Source organism: Saccostrea echinata, unplaced genomic scaffold (genome assembly GCF_033153115.1).
Source record: "Saccostrea echinata isolate AGI-Se365-2 ecotype Australia unplaced genomic scaffold, CSIRO_AGI_Sech_v1 ptg000012l, whole genome shotgun sequence".
NCBI lineage: Eukaryota > Metazoa > Mollusca > Bivalvia > Ostreida > Ostreidae > Saccostrea > Saccostrea echinata.
Window position 1 is genome coordinate 19353061 of NW_026889761.1, and position 16862 is coordinate 19369922.

Consider the following 16862-nt stretch of genomic DNA (forward strand, 5'->3'; position numbering starts at 1 on the left):
TGAAATGACAGTCCATATTACCCGTAAAAAGGAATTTTTGTTTCACGGGGGGGGGGGGGGGGATGTTGTAAAAATGTTTTCCGTTTTCCGTTGATTTCTAACACGAGTTTTACCAAAATTTTAGAGATATCTCTCGTTGTTTTCCCAAAAGAAGTAATGTTTTATGAAAATCCCTAATATAAATATCAATATAAATATTAAAAATCATTCGAATATCTTCACTTTTGAAAATTGACTTGGAGGTAGGCGGGAGAACAATACTATCGTTCGCAGTTCTTTCATAAGTCCCAGTGACCTCGTTATAACCGAGTTTTACTGTATATAAAGCTTGATTTGAATTGGCCAAAATAATCCCAGATTTTATCTTCTTACCTAATGGATCAAGTGTCATTGTCGTCATGAAGTTTTCAAGATAAAAACAAGTAAACTGCCCGACTGCAAGAGAAAAGATTAGAAACAGTCGTCATGCAAGTTGCCCTAATTGTAACTGTACTTTTTATTTCAGAAGCAAGTGCATATAAATGGCATGACTGCGTCCGTAAGTATTTATATTTTGCTAGTCTAAATCAACTGAAACACTCAATTGATATTTTTATGGTATATGGTAAAGTAATCGGTAAAAATGAGATACTGTTGAAAAGTTCAGAGAAAGCATTCCAAAGGAGGGTTGGAGACTCGATACATTGATGTTTTCTCTATGCATGATTAAAACCGGGATAATTCGGAAAAAACGAAAGTAGAAAATAAATCAGAAACGTAACGGACAAGATTTGAAATTCAGGAAAATAGAGTAAAAGTAGGCCTATTTCATTTCTCTTTCACAAAGTAATCTGGAAGCGGGAAATTGCATCCCCCTTTGCTAAACAAGTCAGATCGTCTGCAATATGACAACAATGCAGTTGCGGGAAAGAAGAAAACAAATCATGATACAATGTACGTATGTTAATTAAATGTTTTGTCTTTGAGGTACCTGGTATGAACAATAGAACTGTGAAGAAATGTTTTTATGCTACCAAAGCGGGGATATGCCGTTAATATGTAAATAATTCTAGGAAACGAATGCACGAGAAAAAGAAACTAGACCTAATTGAGGACGGAATTCAGTCGGATTGATTCTATGTTGTTTTACGTCCCATTCGAGAATTTTTCACTCATATAGAGACGTCACCATATACCGGTGAAGGGCTTCAAATTTTGATCTATTCTCGGCATTTAGAGCCATTGAGCAGTGAGGGATCTTTATCGTGCCAACGCCTGCCGTGACACGGGACCTTGGTTTTTAAGGTCTCATCCGAAGGACCCTAAACGCAACAAACTCTTCTAGCATGTTGTGTTATGCATGGACAAATTGTGATAGGTACATGTATTTATATGCTCGTTTGAAATTCAGATGAAAAGATGCGCAAATGAAATACAAAACTCCTGTGACCTAGAGAGAGTTGTTAGTGTTATATTTGAGTAGCTTCCCTTTACATTTACGAACCTAAAGATATCAGTTTACCGGGGAAAATATATCCATTGTATTGTCAGAAAGAGCTGGGAATGACACGACAATATTTGAGAACGTTGTTTCTTCGTTATTAAGAGGCCTACTCTGCGTCTGAAAATTCGGGTAGCCTAACTAATGTAGGCCTATATGTTGGGCAGTCATTCGTTCTCAAGTAAAATCTATCATTGAAAGATAAATATTAAATGATAAGAAATAAATCTTTTAATTTTTTCTTTGATCGATGTATCAACGAAAACTTGGACGGAAAATTTCATCAATGCTCGTAGATCTGTACATTCAGCTATTTTGAATTTCAGCAACGTTGAACATTGTGATGTGTTCCTACGCACTGTCTTTGATGCGTTTTAAAGTTTCATTTTATTATTTTTAAATCATAATTAAATGATAAGAAATAAAAGTAATATTTTTTTCTTTGACCGAAGTATCAAAGAAAAATTTGGACGGAAAAGGTTTCAATCAATGCGCTACGTGCATTGATGACGCTTTCCGCCCAAATTTTTCTTTGATAAGAAAAAAAGATAATTACATTCATAATCATAAGCTTATTATTGTTATGACATTAGATATTTTACACCGTCTTATGTATCTTTCAACACATGAACATATTTATACGTGCCAACATTTTTTTTGTGGTTATACAAGTAAAATCAATGTTTTTTATTGTATGTCCAATATTTCACATTATTAGAACAGCATGTTACTCTATCTTACATTAAAATAGCCAAAAGAGGGTTTAAGATTTGAGACGACTCAGTAGAGTTTTCTACATGTAACTTGTTAAGTGGCGCTGGATCCGGATCGGAAAGCTGCCTATAAGAGCTCTGCACTGCACTTAGCGTTTAAGGTATTCCGATCCCAATGTTCTGAAACTCAGCAGTTAAACAATTGAAAATGGACACAAAAATGTCTGTGAATTCACAAAGTAATTTGTATTTACCCATGGTATTTCTTCAAAGTTCAATTTTTAAAGTCAAACATAATATAAGGAAAATTATCAAATCTCAAATATGTTTTCAGGAAACCCAAATAAAAGCACCAGCTATGCATTTTCTAATTGGAAGTATATTTAAGGACAAAACACGTTAATTCCCAAGGCATTTCGGGAAAATTTAATGTTTTTCCCACTTGAAGAGTATAATTGTAGTTCTTCAATTAACGTTAACTGATACAAAATACATAGTGTAAAAAAAGCTTGTGCTTTCATTACAAGACATCACAGATCACTTCCAATTTCATATCATGCTAAAAAGCATCGGTATCTAAGGCTAGATTAACTGAAATTTGATTTCCTCAAAAATATATTTTTGTACCTTTATTGGGTACAAATTCGGTCTTTTGAGTAGACCGTTTCTAAGAGTTCAAAGAGCCTTGAATCATATTGAATTGCATAAAATGAAAATTGTTGCACGAAACTTCATCTTTAGACCTTTTCAATTAAATAGTAATTTTAAGAGTTATTATTCCTGACTGAAGAGAGGATATCATTAAAATCGGATCACCAATCAAATTCTGTTCGATCATATAAGCGTTCTAATGCTGATCATATGTTGGAAGCAAATGATACTGTGAAAAGGTGTAATTATTTATAAATCTGTTCAATATACACATTTTGGTCTGGTAAAAAAAAAATAAATGGCAACTTAATTCTATCCACGGTGTTGATTTTGATACCTTTGTAATACCGTATACTATTTGATGGATATTCAAGAATTGAATAGATAACCATTCAACTACTTCAGAATGGATTAGTATAAGTAATGAATATTTGACAAATTAGTATAACTAATGAATATTTAACAACAAAAGATGACGTCACTTAAGTTTTTAAGCTTAAAATATATTGTATACGTGTCAACAGAGACAGACTTGACTGCTAGTATTTAACTATATTAAAGAATGTATTGATATGATTTACAAAAAAACAAAGAGCTGTGTCATTGGTTTTACAGCCTCTACAACTGCCCATCCATGGGTTACCGTGAACTCTATTTCCATTTCACCCGATCCGGCAGTACTTCCTGGTAATCTCACCATTGGTATTACTGGAACTGTCAATCATCCCTTTGGCACTGATGTTAAAATGAATGTTTATATGGATAAACAACTGCTCGGAGTCTGGACGAAAGTTCCCTGCGCCAACAATGTTGGATCGTGGTAAATGCAAATTTTCTAAATAAGGATTATAAACTTTTATTAGTTTATAAAAACTATTGAAATATTCACTCAGGACATACATGATCTACCATTCGTTATATGGTTTTCTATTCAGTAACTACGATAATCCATGTGAGTTCCTGTCTGCCTTTAAGACTTCTGGAACCTGTCCACAACAGCTGACAGATCATGGTCTTCCCTGCACATGTCCATTCAATCCCGACAGCATAAACCTGCCTCCTTCTGTCTTCCAGGTCACAAACATAGCCCCCAGTTGGGAATGGTTGGCCACTGTAAGTACAAAATTTCCTTTAAAACTTCTTAGCTGTTACTTATACACCAAGATAAGGTTTTTTCCCTTTGGAACATTAAAATTGTCTTTCCCGATACAGTGCATGCATTTCTATCACCTGAATTCTTAGGGCACATCACCAAACAGGATAACCTCTCTTCATTTACAGTTACGTGTATCTGAGTAATTAATGACATGACTGCAAATTCAAAAAGCAAAACGATTTAAACGTCTTATTTCCTGTCAGGAAGGCACGGTTGATTTGGAGATCATCATTTTGGGTGAAATTCATGCTTTTTCTTCTACTTTACTTTAGAAATACCTCGAGGAAATTCGTGGACTATCCCAATCTTCGTTATACTATCTTCAATAAATTTAAAATGAGCACATTATCATATGTAAAAGTATTTATTTTGTTTAAATGCGAACCCTAACAAAAAATACTATAGTTAACTATAGTTTACAATAGTTAACTATAGTCAACTATAGTGATAACATTGACACTATGAAAACTTTGATTTACTATAGTGATAACTCTGACACTTTGATTCACTATGGTGATAACTTTGACACTTTGATTTACTAAAGTGATAACTATGAAAACTTTGATTTACTATAGTGACCACTATGACACTAACTATGACTAATCAAAATTTGATTTACTATAGTGATAACTTTGACACTATAGTGATCACTTTGAAAACTTTGATTAACTATAGTGATCACTATGACACTATAGTGATCACTTTGAAAACTTTGATTTACTATAGTGATCACTTTGAAAACTTTGATTTACTATAGTAAACTATAGTTAACTATAGTATATTTTTGTTAGGGAAGTTTCATTCCATGTGATTTAATAGTGGTTTACTAGAATTCATGCAATTTAATTTTAAAATCAACACGTTTTAATGAGTGCACTTAGTAAATCACCATAGTCTTTTCAACAAAGCAAAATATTAAGTCGTAATTTGGAATCAGAAACGATGAAACAATTCTTAATTTGAACGTGTAGAATTTGTCCGTTTTTGTGTCATTTTACAGAAGATATGACTTCAGACATTTTTTAGTGTCTTGATTGTAAATTGTAAATTGTAAATTGAAAAATTTTGACCAGCTCCGTGATCCAATTTTTGCATTTTTTAAGTCTAAATAAGCTTGAAATAAACCAAAATATTTTTAAAAATTTTAATACACATCATTTAAATTTACTGTTTCTTCCAAATTTGGATATAATATGACGTTAAGTAAAAATGTTATAATGGTAGTCCACGAACTTTCCGAACAACCTTCGTATTTACATGTATTAGCAAATATGGAAGCAGCGAGATAAAAGCATACAATTTCGAATTTATTTCAAAGGAAATCTAAAAACAAATGAATAATCTATTATGTTTTTCAGTTTTTAACCTACATGTTTGAATTTTAATTTTATTTCCAGGGCCATTTCCGTGTGAGAGCTGAAATGATCCATAATCATGCAGTTGTTGGATGCTTCGAGCTAGAATTGGAAATTCAACGTAAAGGCAAAAGTCGTCGGTTTATTTTTGGTTGATTAAACTGTACAAAATTATTGCTCAAAAATGTTTTGCTGTTAAGTATTATTTTGAAGAAAAGGAAATTTTTTTAGTTTGAGTGTTTCACAATCAACAGTTTGTAATTATTTATTCTAAAGAAAACGAAAATACTTCAATTCATTATTGACCACTCTTTTTACCATTGAAACATAATCTGCAATTGAAACCAATCTGAGATAATTATTTCAACGTTTAAAGTTTAAAGATTTTGAATTCTGAATAGGGTCTTTTTCATTGAGTTGTTGGAAAAGAAAAAAAGCATAATGGAGCCAATCGCATACAATTGAAAATTGACTGTTGAATTTAAATTACCCAAAGCTGTATGTATGGTTTGTCAAGAAGGATGCTAAAAAGTACTGATAAACATATTTTATATCTTATCTTTGAACCCTTACAAAGATTTTGCCCATTGAAAAAAAAAAATAATAATAATAAATAAAATTAATTGGCACAACAAGAAGGATTGTGGCAACGCACTTTGAAAAAATTACGCACTTTGAAGAATTTTTTCAAAGTGCGTTAAAATTGGGACAAAATCAACGCACTTTGAAAAAAATTTTCAAAGTGCGTTAAATTTTGGACAAAATCAACGCACTTTGAAAAAATTTTTCAAAGTGCGTTAAGAGTGTACATCAACATTTTCTACCATGGAGACACTTAACGCACTTTGAAAAAATACGTATAAAACAAAAAATCTGGACTTAGATTTTAATAAAAGACAGCATTAATTTGTTATATTTCTTCCGAAAAACTGATGAATTGATCTACCCTCATCGAGAACCAGGAGAAGACAGGTAGAGAGTCCCTCAGCCCAACTCTCTATCTTTCCTACATAAATATATGTATTTACGTAACTGGTATGACATTGATATTATTTCTCTCAATAAATTTGAGTTAACGTAAAATAGATGAAAAAATTGAGATAAGCTTTCCTGAAAAAAAAAAAATTACGCACCCTATTATATTAAAGAAGAGAGCCGCATAACCTTTATTCAAAATGTATCCACAATGATTCCTCAGAAAAAATGCATTTACATGGTAATTAAAACATGCTATTTGACATGTCTAGCGTTTTTATGATATCAAATTACAGATTTAGAAGTAATACTGAGGTCAATAAGAAAAAGTAATGAGAAAAAGTTATTAGTGAACAAGGTAAAAATTTCAGTCGAGTGAGTAATGTGGCTAAGGTTTATTTTCATACTATCAAATAAATGAGTCAACCATTGTTTCAGATATGTTCACAAAAGATAGTTAGATGAATATGATAGAAAAATTAATGAGAGAGAGAGAAAGAATTTTAATGGTATGGAAAAAACATAAATGCTCCCTTTTCCCTAAGAAAAATGCGATGCTTTTAGTCACTTATTGACACCTACATCTACCAAGCTTATTAGAGACTGGAGGAAAAAAAGAAACGAAACTGTGCTATTAAACAATCATTCCTACATTATTTCTAAGACCCATTTCCCTTTTATAACAGTTACGAGAACCTTTGGAAACAAGACAACTCCTAAAAATCTTTAAAACGTCTATATCTCAGATCCCGACGTCATCACCGAAAAGTTATCCAACCAGGTTCAAATAATTATTTATCATACCTAAAATTTGCAAGCATATTGACCAAGCCATGCACATTTTTTTTCAAAGTGCGTTAATATGGTCGATATTAACGCACTTTGAAAAGAAATATTTTTTTTTCAAAGTGCGTTAACGTGGTCCCAAAATTAACGCACTTTGAGAAATTTTTTCAAAGTGCGTAATTTTTCAAAGTGCGTTGTAACAAGAATGCTAAGAAGTACTGATAAGCTTATTTTATATCGGATCTTTGAACCCTTATAAAGATTTTGCCAATTACAAAAAAAAATAAAATTGGCACAACTACAATTTAAAAAGATAAAGAAGGCTTACGGAGGATATCGTGTACTCAGTGCATCTTATTCCTAGCTGAAATTGATCTTGTGTTCAAGAGATTCGGATGTCCAGTGCACATGCTTAAGAAAATGAACAAGTAGACGTAAGTTTAATAACTGTCTATGTACTGAACATTAAAGAATTCTAATAATACGGATTTTTATGCAGTTAGAGTGATCTTACTAAAATAAAATAAACTGTAATCAATTCAAGCATTAGACCGATACAAACGTGTTATTCTTTTTATTTCACTTCCGTACAAATCACGTTTAGAATAAATCTCTTTCATTTTCTTTCATAAAAATCATGCACTGTATAAAAGTATTTAGTAAAATGAAGTCAATATCAGTCCAACCATGTTCAATAGAGATCCCTTTTCATTAAATGAATTACACACATGTACACGTAAAATGTGAAGATATATAACAAACTGTGCTCAATTTCATAAAAATATAATAAACAAAAAGAATAGTGAATAGGGCAAAAACATGTTCCCCTGGAAAACCAGAGGTGGGCTCCGGTGCCTGTCAGATCACACCCGCAGTAAGCTAAATGGTTTTGATCACGTATACGGAATACCCCGCAATCAAATTGTAAAAGTAATGGCCTATAACAAATGGTATCAAACACGCCAGACAAAATGCAATCCAATATGTTCCAGATACACTGTAGACCTTCGTCTTTGCGAAGGCTGTAAGAAGCAGCTGAAGTAGATGATTTACAAACCACTTAATTTATAGGCTTCAAAGATGGTAGATTTCTGCAATAATTATGAAGGAATCAACAATCTTCTATTAAATCACTTTTTTTACAATAATGGTTGACAGTTATAATCCGTGTAGTTCATACTGAAGTACTAATACAACAAACTTAAATTTCATTGATTATTTTACATCCAGCCAAAGCACGTGTAGCCTCGTATTCACTTCCTTTCTGTTGAGGCTTGGTCACTTTCTTTGTGAGGAGATCAAGTCGCTAGATCAGTTTCAGAAGTGATGATGTCGTTCATTCTCGAAGAAAAGAATTTAGTTCTTCAAAATAATTTCAGGTTTTACGGCCTTTTCAACTTATTTCAAGTTTCGACATACCTGGTACATTCTTTATATACAATCAAATAATGAAAGGATTTTAACTTTACTTTGTTCTGGAAATATCTTCACATCTTATTTATGCCATTTTACTCGATATTGTTTTATATATAGAATTTGTATACCAATGGATTACTCAGAAGTTCCTGAATTGTCTGGTCCTTCCAAATATACTATTAAACGTATCTGTTCGTTATGTCATCCACATGTACATTTACGACTTCAGCCTCATTTAGTTGCTATTTTACACATTGCGTGTGCTGTATGTCGTCATTATACTTGCTTAAATGCTGTAATGAATTTACATACAATTAAAATATAAACTTTACAAATATTGGCATATGATTGTTTGCATGGGTTTTTTTAAGTTTACTTTTTCCTTGTTGTGCCACTTCATCATACTAAAGGAAATACCTTCAAAATGGACATGTAAAAGGAAAACCTTTTTATTTCTAAAAATATGAGCATGAAAAATCATTTTAAATTTAGAATCTAAAGAGTCATTTCTTTTCTCGAATTTTGATTCTCATTGTGAATAAATAACTCAGACATATCTACATGGTCCTTTGATGAGAAGCTGATATTACTTTTTTAATAATTGAAAAATTGCTTTGAGAATGGAACATTCTGCATGCAGTGCAACATCAAAGTATAGAATCATCCATCTTCTTTACAACAATGGTCTTAAATCTTATTTCTTGTCAGGTTTCAATATTTTCTCTTAAATTGTCACACAGATTTTGCCAGAATTCTTTGTAGCCCGCTGGGTCGTCTGGATATTCAATGAAACAATTTTTCTTCAAAAAATCCGAAATCTTTTTTAGATAGTCACTATTCTGAACCTCAGGAAGAAGGATTAAAATGACGTATCTGAGTGTTTTCCTTGCCTCTATTCCTTCCACCCTTGCCATGTTCAGCTCATATTCCCTCCAACTGGATTTCAAAAAACGTTTCGAAACTACGCATATGGTCCTCTTACTTTCCTGAATAGATCGTACTATCTGGTGAGATTTTGAATCCCCTGGCACAAATGATCTATCACGGATAAGAAGCCGAAATCCATTGATTTGTTCCAAGTGTTTAATCATTTCTTTCGTCACAAATTCTCTATCTTTGCTGGCATATGATACAAAAGCGTCGTACATGAATGGGTCATCAGTTTTATTGTTTAGTCTTATATATCTATTGCAGAATCTCTGTTTTGCTGTGTATCTGAGGTAACGGATTTTCCAACGATTTTTATAAATACTCACACTAATGACAAAACTCAAAAGTAAAGACAATGTTGTAGAGCCTAAAACATAATAAAACGTGTTCGACTGGCATTCGGATTGAAGCCTAATTAGGGATTTTTCAAGATCCTTAAAGGAGAACAAATCCTTGTGTGTTTTAGAACAGGAATATGAAGAATAATTTCTGAAATGTTCTCTATATTTGGAGAACCATCTCAAGAAATCTATTGTGTCGCAAGAACAAATCAATCTATTACCTTTCAGGTTGATTGTCAAGTTTGAGTCCCCAAAGAGTTGTGTAATTTCTTTCATTCCATTTTTTGAGATCGCCCCTAACCTATTATTAGATAAATCTAGATACGATAGATTCATCATATGAGACATTTTCACGTTCCATTCCGAAATCTGATTGTTTGAAATGTCAAGCAACGAGAGACTGACCAGATTTTTCAAAAATAAAAAAGATAGTCCATGGATTCTATTATACGATATATCAAGATAGTATAGTTTGCTTTGTTTTTCAAAAATGGAACCCGAAATATCGCTTTTAAATGTTTCTCCGAGATTATTTTGTTTAAGTTTAAGTATGCGCAATTTAGGCAAACTATGAGTAAATGACTTAGTCATTTTGTAACAAAAGTTCCTTGACAAGTCAATCTCTGTAATATTTTCTACTCCGAATAGAGGTCCGATAAACTGGTAAATGATATTATCCTGTAGGAATAATCGTCGAATCTTGTTTTCATGAATACCAAAGGCGGTAGCTCTAAAGAAAATTCTGCTAGAGTTGAGGTATAAAGTGTGCAGATTTGGTGGAACAGAATATGTTACATTAAAGTGGTGTGATGGTTTAGTATTTGACTTCACACTTTGCAGGCAAGTCTTTCTAAGAGGAGTAAATTCTTCTTTGTCGAAATTTTCCCTACAGCTCGACACTGATTCATAAAAATGAGGAGGACGGTTCCTTAGACTTGCATTGATTACTTGCACGTTTTCCAGGGTGTGGAACTCGAAAGCATACATCCCTGCACTAAAACGGTTGGCTGCAAAGGACATTTTCTTCATGGTCTTTGGTAGATGAGATAGCACACATGGTTCAAACAAATCTATCCTATTGCTAGATGTACTGAGCTCCTCTAGTGACGTATTTTTCAGATTATGCAAATGATGCTGACGTAGAACGGTGCCTCTCCCTCCCATACAGGTGATCTGGTCAAATTTCAATACTTTGATATTGGTTTTATTCAAATTGTGCGTTACATTAGGGAGAACAGCAAATCCAAGATTGTTGTTGTATGAAATATCAAGATACTGTAGCATTTTTAAACCTCCAAACGCTCCTTCGTGAATCGTCTTTAGTATATTCCCAGATAAATCAAGAGTGTGTAATCTATGCAGGCCTTGAAAAGAACTATATGCTATTAGACTAATTTTGTTTTCTCTCAGAAAAATGCAAGTGACGTTTGTCACAAACTTTGGAATCTCCGTTAGTTTTTTACGCGAACAGTCCACAAGAACATCACAATCTTTTGTTGAAGAATGCGGGCATCTTTTTTTACTTCTAGCACAGATAAAGCTATTTGTGGTAAAGCAACAGAAGAATAAAACTGTAAAATACTTCATATTACTTGTAGTCACTAAAATCGAAATGTGAAATTCATTTTAATTTTAAAAATACTTATTTCAAAGTGAGATAAATATAAATTAGACTGTGTCCATGAATAATTTCCTTTTCACATAATTTCGTTCATTACGAAATGTATATTTCCTGGTTAAGCTAATTTCGTTTAAAGTACCATAGTCATTGTACTTTGATTGGTGGTTGAGGACTTAAGATTCATGATCGATAGCCAATGTCATTGACCAGCAGTCCAAGAGGATATGTTATTTGATCGTCTAAAAAGGAATAATTTCTTCTCAATAAAAATTTATCATACATTTTTTTATAAAACCAAGATATGTATACCATTTTATTTCCATTCTTAAAATATTTTCAAAAAAAATGTATGATAAATTTTGATTAAAAAGGAAATATTCACATGCTTTTATTTTATGGAAAAAAATCATTCGAGTTAAATATATTTCAATGATCCATAAACATATAATATTTCTTTCACTTGGACCTCTGTTAGTGAAAGTTTTTTTCCCAAAAAGATAAAATTTTATTTATCACCAGAATCAATGTGAACTGCGATTACAGACGAGTGTTTCACAAATTATGCTTTTAAGTTTGCTATATAATGAATACCGGATATATCTTTTCACTCTTTTGAAGTATACAATAGAATGATTTTACACTTTTTAATCCATTTCTTACTCAGCTTAAATTTACTATTTTTAGTTCACTTTTCCTATATATTCCAATCTAATTAAGAGATGTAGGTTGCAGCCGGATGTTGAATTTAATTGTCAAGCATTTTCTCACGAAGTGTCAATTATTTAAAAATGGAATGAAAATTATCGTCCTATCAGCGAGTGCAAATGACTGTGGGTATTTCTCGAGATTTGAAGAGCTAGTGGAAACTTAGCGTACAGTTATACTAGAATAATTACGTCTTGAATAGCATTCCACGGGGTTATTTTGTTTTGTTGTTTTTTCTATCACTCCTTTTTTCCATAAAATCAATGTGAAATCTTATTCATTAGGTGTTATTTTATTAAATTTACATGCAAGATAATGATGGTAAAATGTAGTTTATTAAAGTCAATATGCAATATAGGTAGAAAAACTTATATGCGCTGATTTCCAAATTGAAAATATAAGTATCTTAAATTATACTTATTCGCAAAAGTCACGCAACAAGCAGTAAGTATAAAAATCTTAATAATTTAATCTAACGATGTTTATAATTTAACACAGGTTTTATCAGTAGCAAAAAATCAACTTGATTGAATCATTGGAGATTTGCTTGAAGCCTGTATTGTTATCTTTTAACTTAAGAAATTAAAAATCGAATTATAGCAGGTATGTCCACCATGCATAAAAGTTGCTGCTCGGATTCTTCATCAGTCACCTGATTTTTAGCCAAAGAATTATTCTTCCAGTGTTTAGAAGTGCCTGTTTCTCAGAAGCTGAAGTTGAATTCTTCGATCCTGGCGTAGTAACCATTTGTCTACCATTCCAAGGAATATCAGTCAGGCTATAGTGAGACATATGCTCATGTAGAGGCATTATCCGTCCAAGGAATATCAGTCAGGCTAGTGAGACATATGCTCATGTAGAGGCATTACCAGTCCAAGGAATATCAGTCAGGCTATAGTGAGACATATGCTCATGTAGGGGCATTACCAGTCCAAGGAATATCAGTCAGGCTAATGAGACATATGCTCATGTAGAGGCATTACCAGTCCAAGGAATAACAGTCAGGCTAGTGAGACATATGCTCATGTAGAGGCATTACCAGTCCAAGGAATATCAGTCAGGCTATAGTGAGACATATGCTCATGTAGAGGCATTATCCGTCCAAGGAATATCAGTCAGGCTAGTGAGACATATGCTCATGTAGAGGCATTACCAGTCCAAGGAATATCAGTCAGGCTATAGTGAGACATATGCTCATGTAGAGGCATTACCAGTCCAAGGAATATCAGTCAGGCTATAGTGAGACATATGCTCATGTAGAGACATTACCAGTCCAAGGAATATCAGTCAGGCTATAGTGAGACATATGCTCATGTAGAGGCATTACCAGTCCAAGGAATATCAGTCATGCAGGCTATAGTGAGACATATGCTCATGTAGAGGCATTACCAGTCCAAGGAATATCAGTCAGGCTATAGTGAGACATATGCTCATGTAGAGGCATTACAGATTGCATCTTTGCATCTGCATCACACTTTCAACTTCATTTTGAGAATTTCACGCTAGAACAATTGGCATGCAAGTTTAGTCATTTCCAGGAAACCTTGGCATCACTTAGAAAAAAGAAGCAAGAACATATTTGTGAAGTTTTTAGTTTTTTGTGAACAAAAGCAAACTTTTGTAAACCCAAATGTTAGAAAAAAAATTATTAAACGAACGTGCAATTTAAGATTTCCATCAGATCGGGCTGGGATTTTGGTCCGGAAAGGAGATGAAAATAATTCAACAGTTAAATTATCGACTACATAAAGTTGAAGCTGTCCTTATTTTTAAAGTACATAATTATACCATACATGAAATTTGGATATAACGAAAAGTATTCAAGCTCAAAGTCCATTTAAAATACAAATGGGGAGCAGAGCAAACACGGACCTCCAAAAACATCAGAGGTGGGATCAGGTGCCATAAAGGAGTGAGCATTCCATGCCGACCGGTCACACCCGTCGTGTGCTCCTTGTCATAATCGGGGAAAAACGGGAAAATCCGAAGACAATTCAGTGTGTAATTAATGGCCTAACAATTAGTATGAAAAAAGTGCGTCAACATTTGACTTAATGATTAGGTTGTATTTGCTGACAAGGTCATTGTATCGACCATAAAACTTGCGAAATGATGACTTCATACTGGACTGTAGATATCCGTATTTCATCAACAATAGCTTGCCTCGTTTTAGAAATAGTTTATACGTTGAGTGATCTTGCGTATCGAATCAACTGGGAGACAAAAATCCAATAAGCAGGGGATAAGGGTATATTGATACATAAGTAAGGGAAATTGACTATTAAAATATTGAAGTCATCACGTTTATCATAAAGTTTTATTGTTAGGTTACCATTAACGTCTTTTTCTAGTAAAATATCCAAATATAAAACAGAAGTATCAGACTCTGTGGTATCTTTTATTTCAAGCTCATTGGGATATATCGAATCGACATATGAATGGAAGTAACTACTGTTTATTGAAAATATTGTCAATATATTTAAATGTCGAGTTTAAGGCCACAACAAATGTTTTCCACTTCTCATGTAGAAGTTTTTTTTTTAAATAAAATCTGCTTCATATGAATACAAAAATAGGTTGATAATAAGGGGGCGCAATTGGTACCCATGGAAATTCCAACAGATTGTTGGAACACCTGACCTCCAAAAACGACAAATTAAAATATTGTCAATCAGAAACTCAAGCATCTTTTTAATTATCAACTTCAGAGTACTTGTACAATCAGAATGTTTTTAAAAATAATTGTGTATTTAATCCCCCCCCCCAAATGGATGTTCCGTTTTTTTTTAAGTATTGCAGCGCTTACGATCGGGTTCTTTTCCTCTGTCTCAGTTAATGATAATATAAATAAACAAGTGTAAATAAGGAACAGTGAACAATCTCAAAAAAAAAATCTACAAACAGTGCAAATCTGTGAACAGGACATAAAATACGGACCTCTGGAAATTCCCGTGGTGGGATCAGGTGCCTATGAGGAATAAGCATCCCCTATCGAGTGCTCACATCCGCTTTGAGCCCTAAATATTGATCAGGTAGACGGAATATTCCGTAGACAAATTTATTTTAAAAACAAAGGCCTAACAATTGGTATGAAACAGTCGTCCAAAATACAACTTAATGATAGACTCTTTTTGCTAACAAGGTAATTATATATATAAGACCATGGAATTTACGAAATGCTGACGAGGTTGTTGAAATTCCTGTAACATCAACTTATTGTTAGTAGCCTGTCTCGGTTTAAAAATTGATCGTACTCAGAACATGCTCTTGAGTATAGAAAAAGTACGGAGACGTTAGCAACATTGCAGGTGATATCGGTATATTTCTACATAAATAAGAAATGTTGACGATGGAAAAGCTGAAATCATATCCGAGTCGACATAGGAAAGGAAGTAACTACAGTATTGTTAATTGAAAACACGTAATCGATGCATCTGAATGTTTAGTTGAAGGCCAAGGCAAGTGTTTTCTTTTCATGCTGAGTTTTTGGGTAAATTCTGTTCATGGGAATATAAAAACAGGTCGAATAATAAAGAGCACAGTAAGTGACCATGGAAATTCCAACGGTTTTTTGGAGAACCTGGTCTCCAAAGACGACATAAATCTTGTCAATGATCGAGAAACTCTAGCATCCTTTTAATATCAATTTCAGAGTACCTGCATGCCAGTAGAATCAGAGGGATTTTTAACAGAGTTATTTTGTTGAAGACCAGGCAAAAGTAATGAAAATTTCCGAGTTCCGTTTTTATTAAAAAAAAAAGCAGTCGTCTATGGTATAATTTTATTATAATTGTATAAATTGTAGAAAAGTTCTACGTTTTGATGTTTTGAAACATCTGGTGAATTTCATCCTTAGAAAGTGAACTGTAAGTATATATTGTCTGTCCGTACGTCCGTCCGTCTGTCACATATTTGGTCATGTATTGTTTGGCACGAAAGCTTTTGTAAAATACCATGGTCACCGACCTCATGGCCCTTCAACTTGACATTTGACCTACTTTTCAAAATAGTTAATAATGCCGATTTACAGCATCTTTTTGGACATTTGAGAGGTAAGTAATACGGGGTGCATTTGTCCATCTTATACTGATTCTGGGTCAACCGTGAGTTTTCCTCTTATTTTTGAACCCTGATTCATAAAATCTCAAAGACACCAACACTCGATCCTTATAATTTATGTACTTTTATATAAAATTATTACTGGTACTTATTCTGGGCCAACCCTTATTGTTGAACCATGCAAGATTCATAAAAACCTCAAAACACAAACACGAGTAACATTTTTTCAGCTTTTATATGGAATTAGCATGGAATAAACTTTTACATGAGTTTGGGATGTATCATCATGTATAAGCACCGAAGGTCTGATTCCAACCGACTATAATTTTTAACAATAAAAAATACATACTGTACAAAGATAGAACAAAATAAAAGGATTAACAAGAAAGTACAAGGTATAAAGAAATCAAGTATCACACAAATATTTAGATAGTAAAACTAACAACAAGCAGTCGATTAATTATTTGATGAAACATCATAAGTAAATTATTCAATCAAAACATGATTTAAGTGATAGTGAAGAAATAAATTGTGTTAGCTGTTTAGAAAACAAAATGCGCAAATCGTTTTCCTAAGTCCCCGATCTTAGTCTTACTGTGAATTTCTAGAACGTCAGGTGACACGATGTTACAAAGAAAACTGAAAAAAAAACATAAGTTTTTCTTTCATTCACA

At 33.0% G+C, this 16862-nt stretch overlaps 2 protein-coding genes across 2 annotated transcripts; one reads left to right on the forward strand and one right to left on the reverse strand.

Annotated features, from left to right (window-relative positions):
- Positions 1-461: 461 nt before the first annotated feature.
- On the forward strand, positions 462-5542 carry LOC133186077 (ganglioside GM2 activator-like). Its single transcript, XM_061321358.1, has 4 exons — positions 462-538; positions 3460-3664; positions 3780-3957; positions 5398-5542. The coding sequence occupies exons 1-4, from the start codon at positions 466-468 to the stop codon at positions 5509-5511; spliced, it is 570 nt and encodes a 189-aa protein (XP_061177342.1). The 5' UTR covers positions 462-465; the 3' UTR covers positions 5512-5542.
- A 3694-nt stretch (positions 5543-9236) lies between these two features.
- On the reverse strand, positions 9237-11390 carry LOC133185622 (toll-like receptor 4). The gene has a single exon (XM_061320934.1). The coding sequence runs from the start codon at positions 11388-11390 to the stop codon at positions 9237-9239; it is 2154 nt and encodes a 717-aa protein (XP_061176918.1).
- Between the last annotated feature and the right edge of the window lie 5472 nt (positions 11391-16862).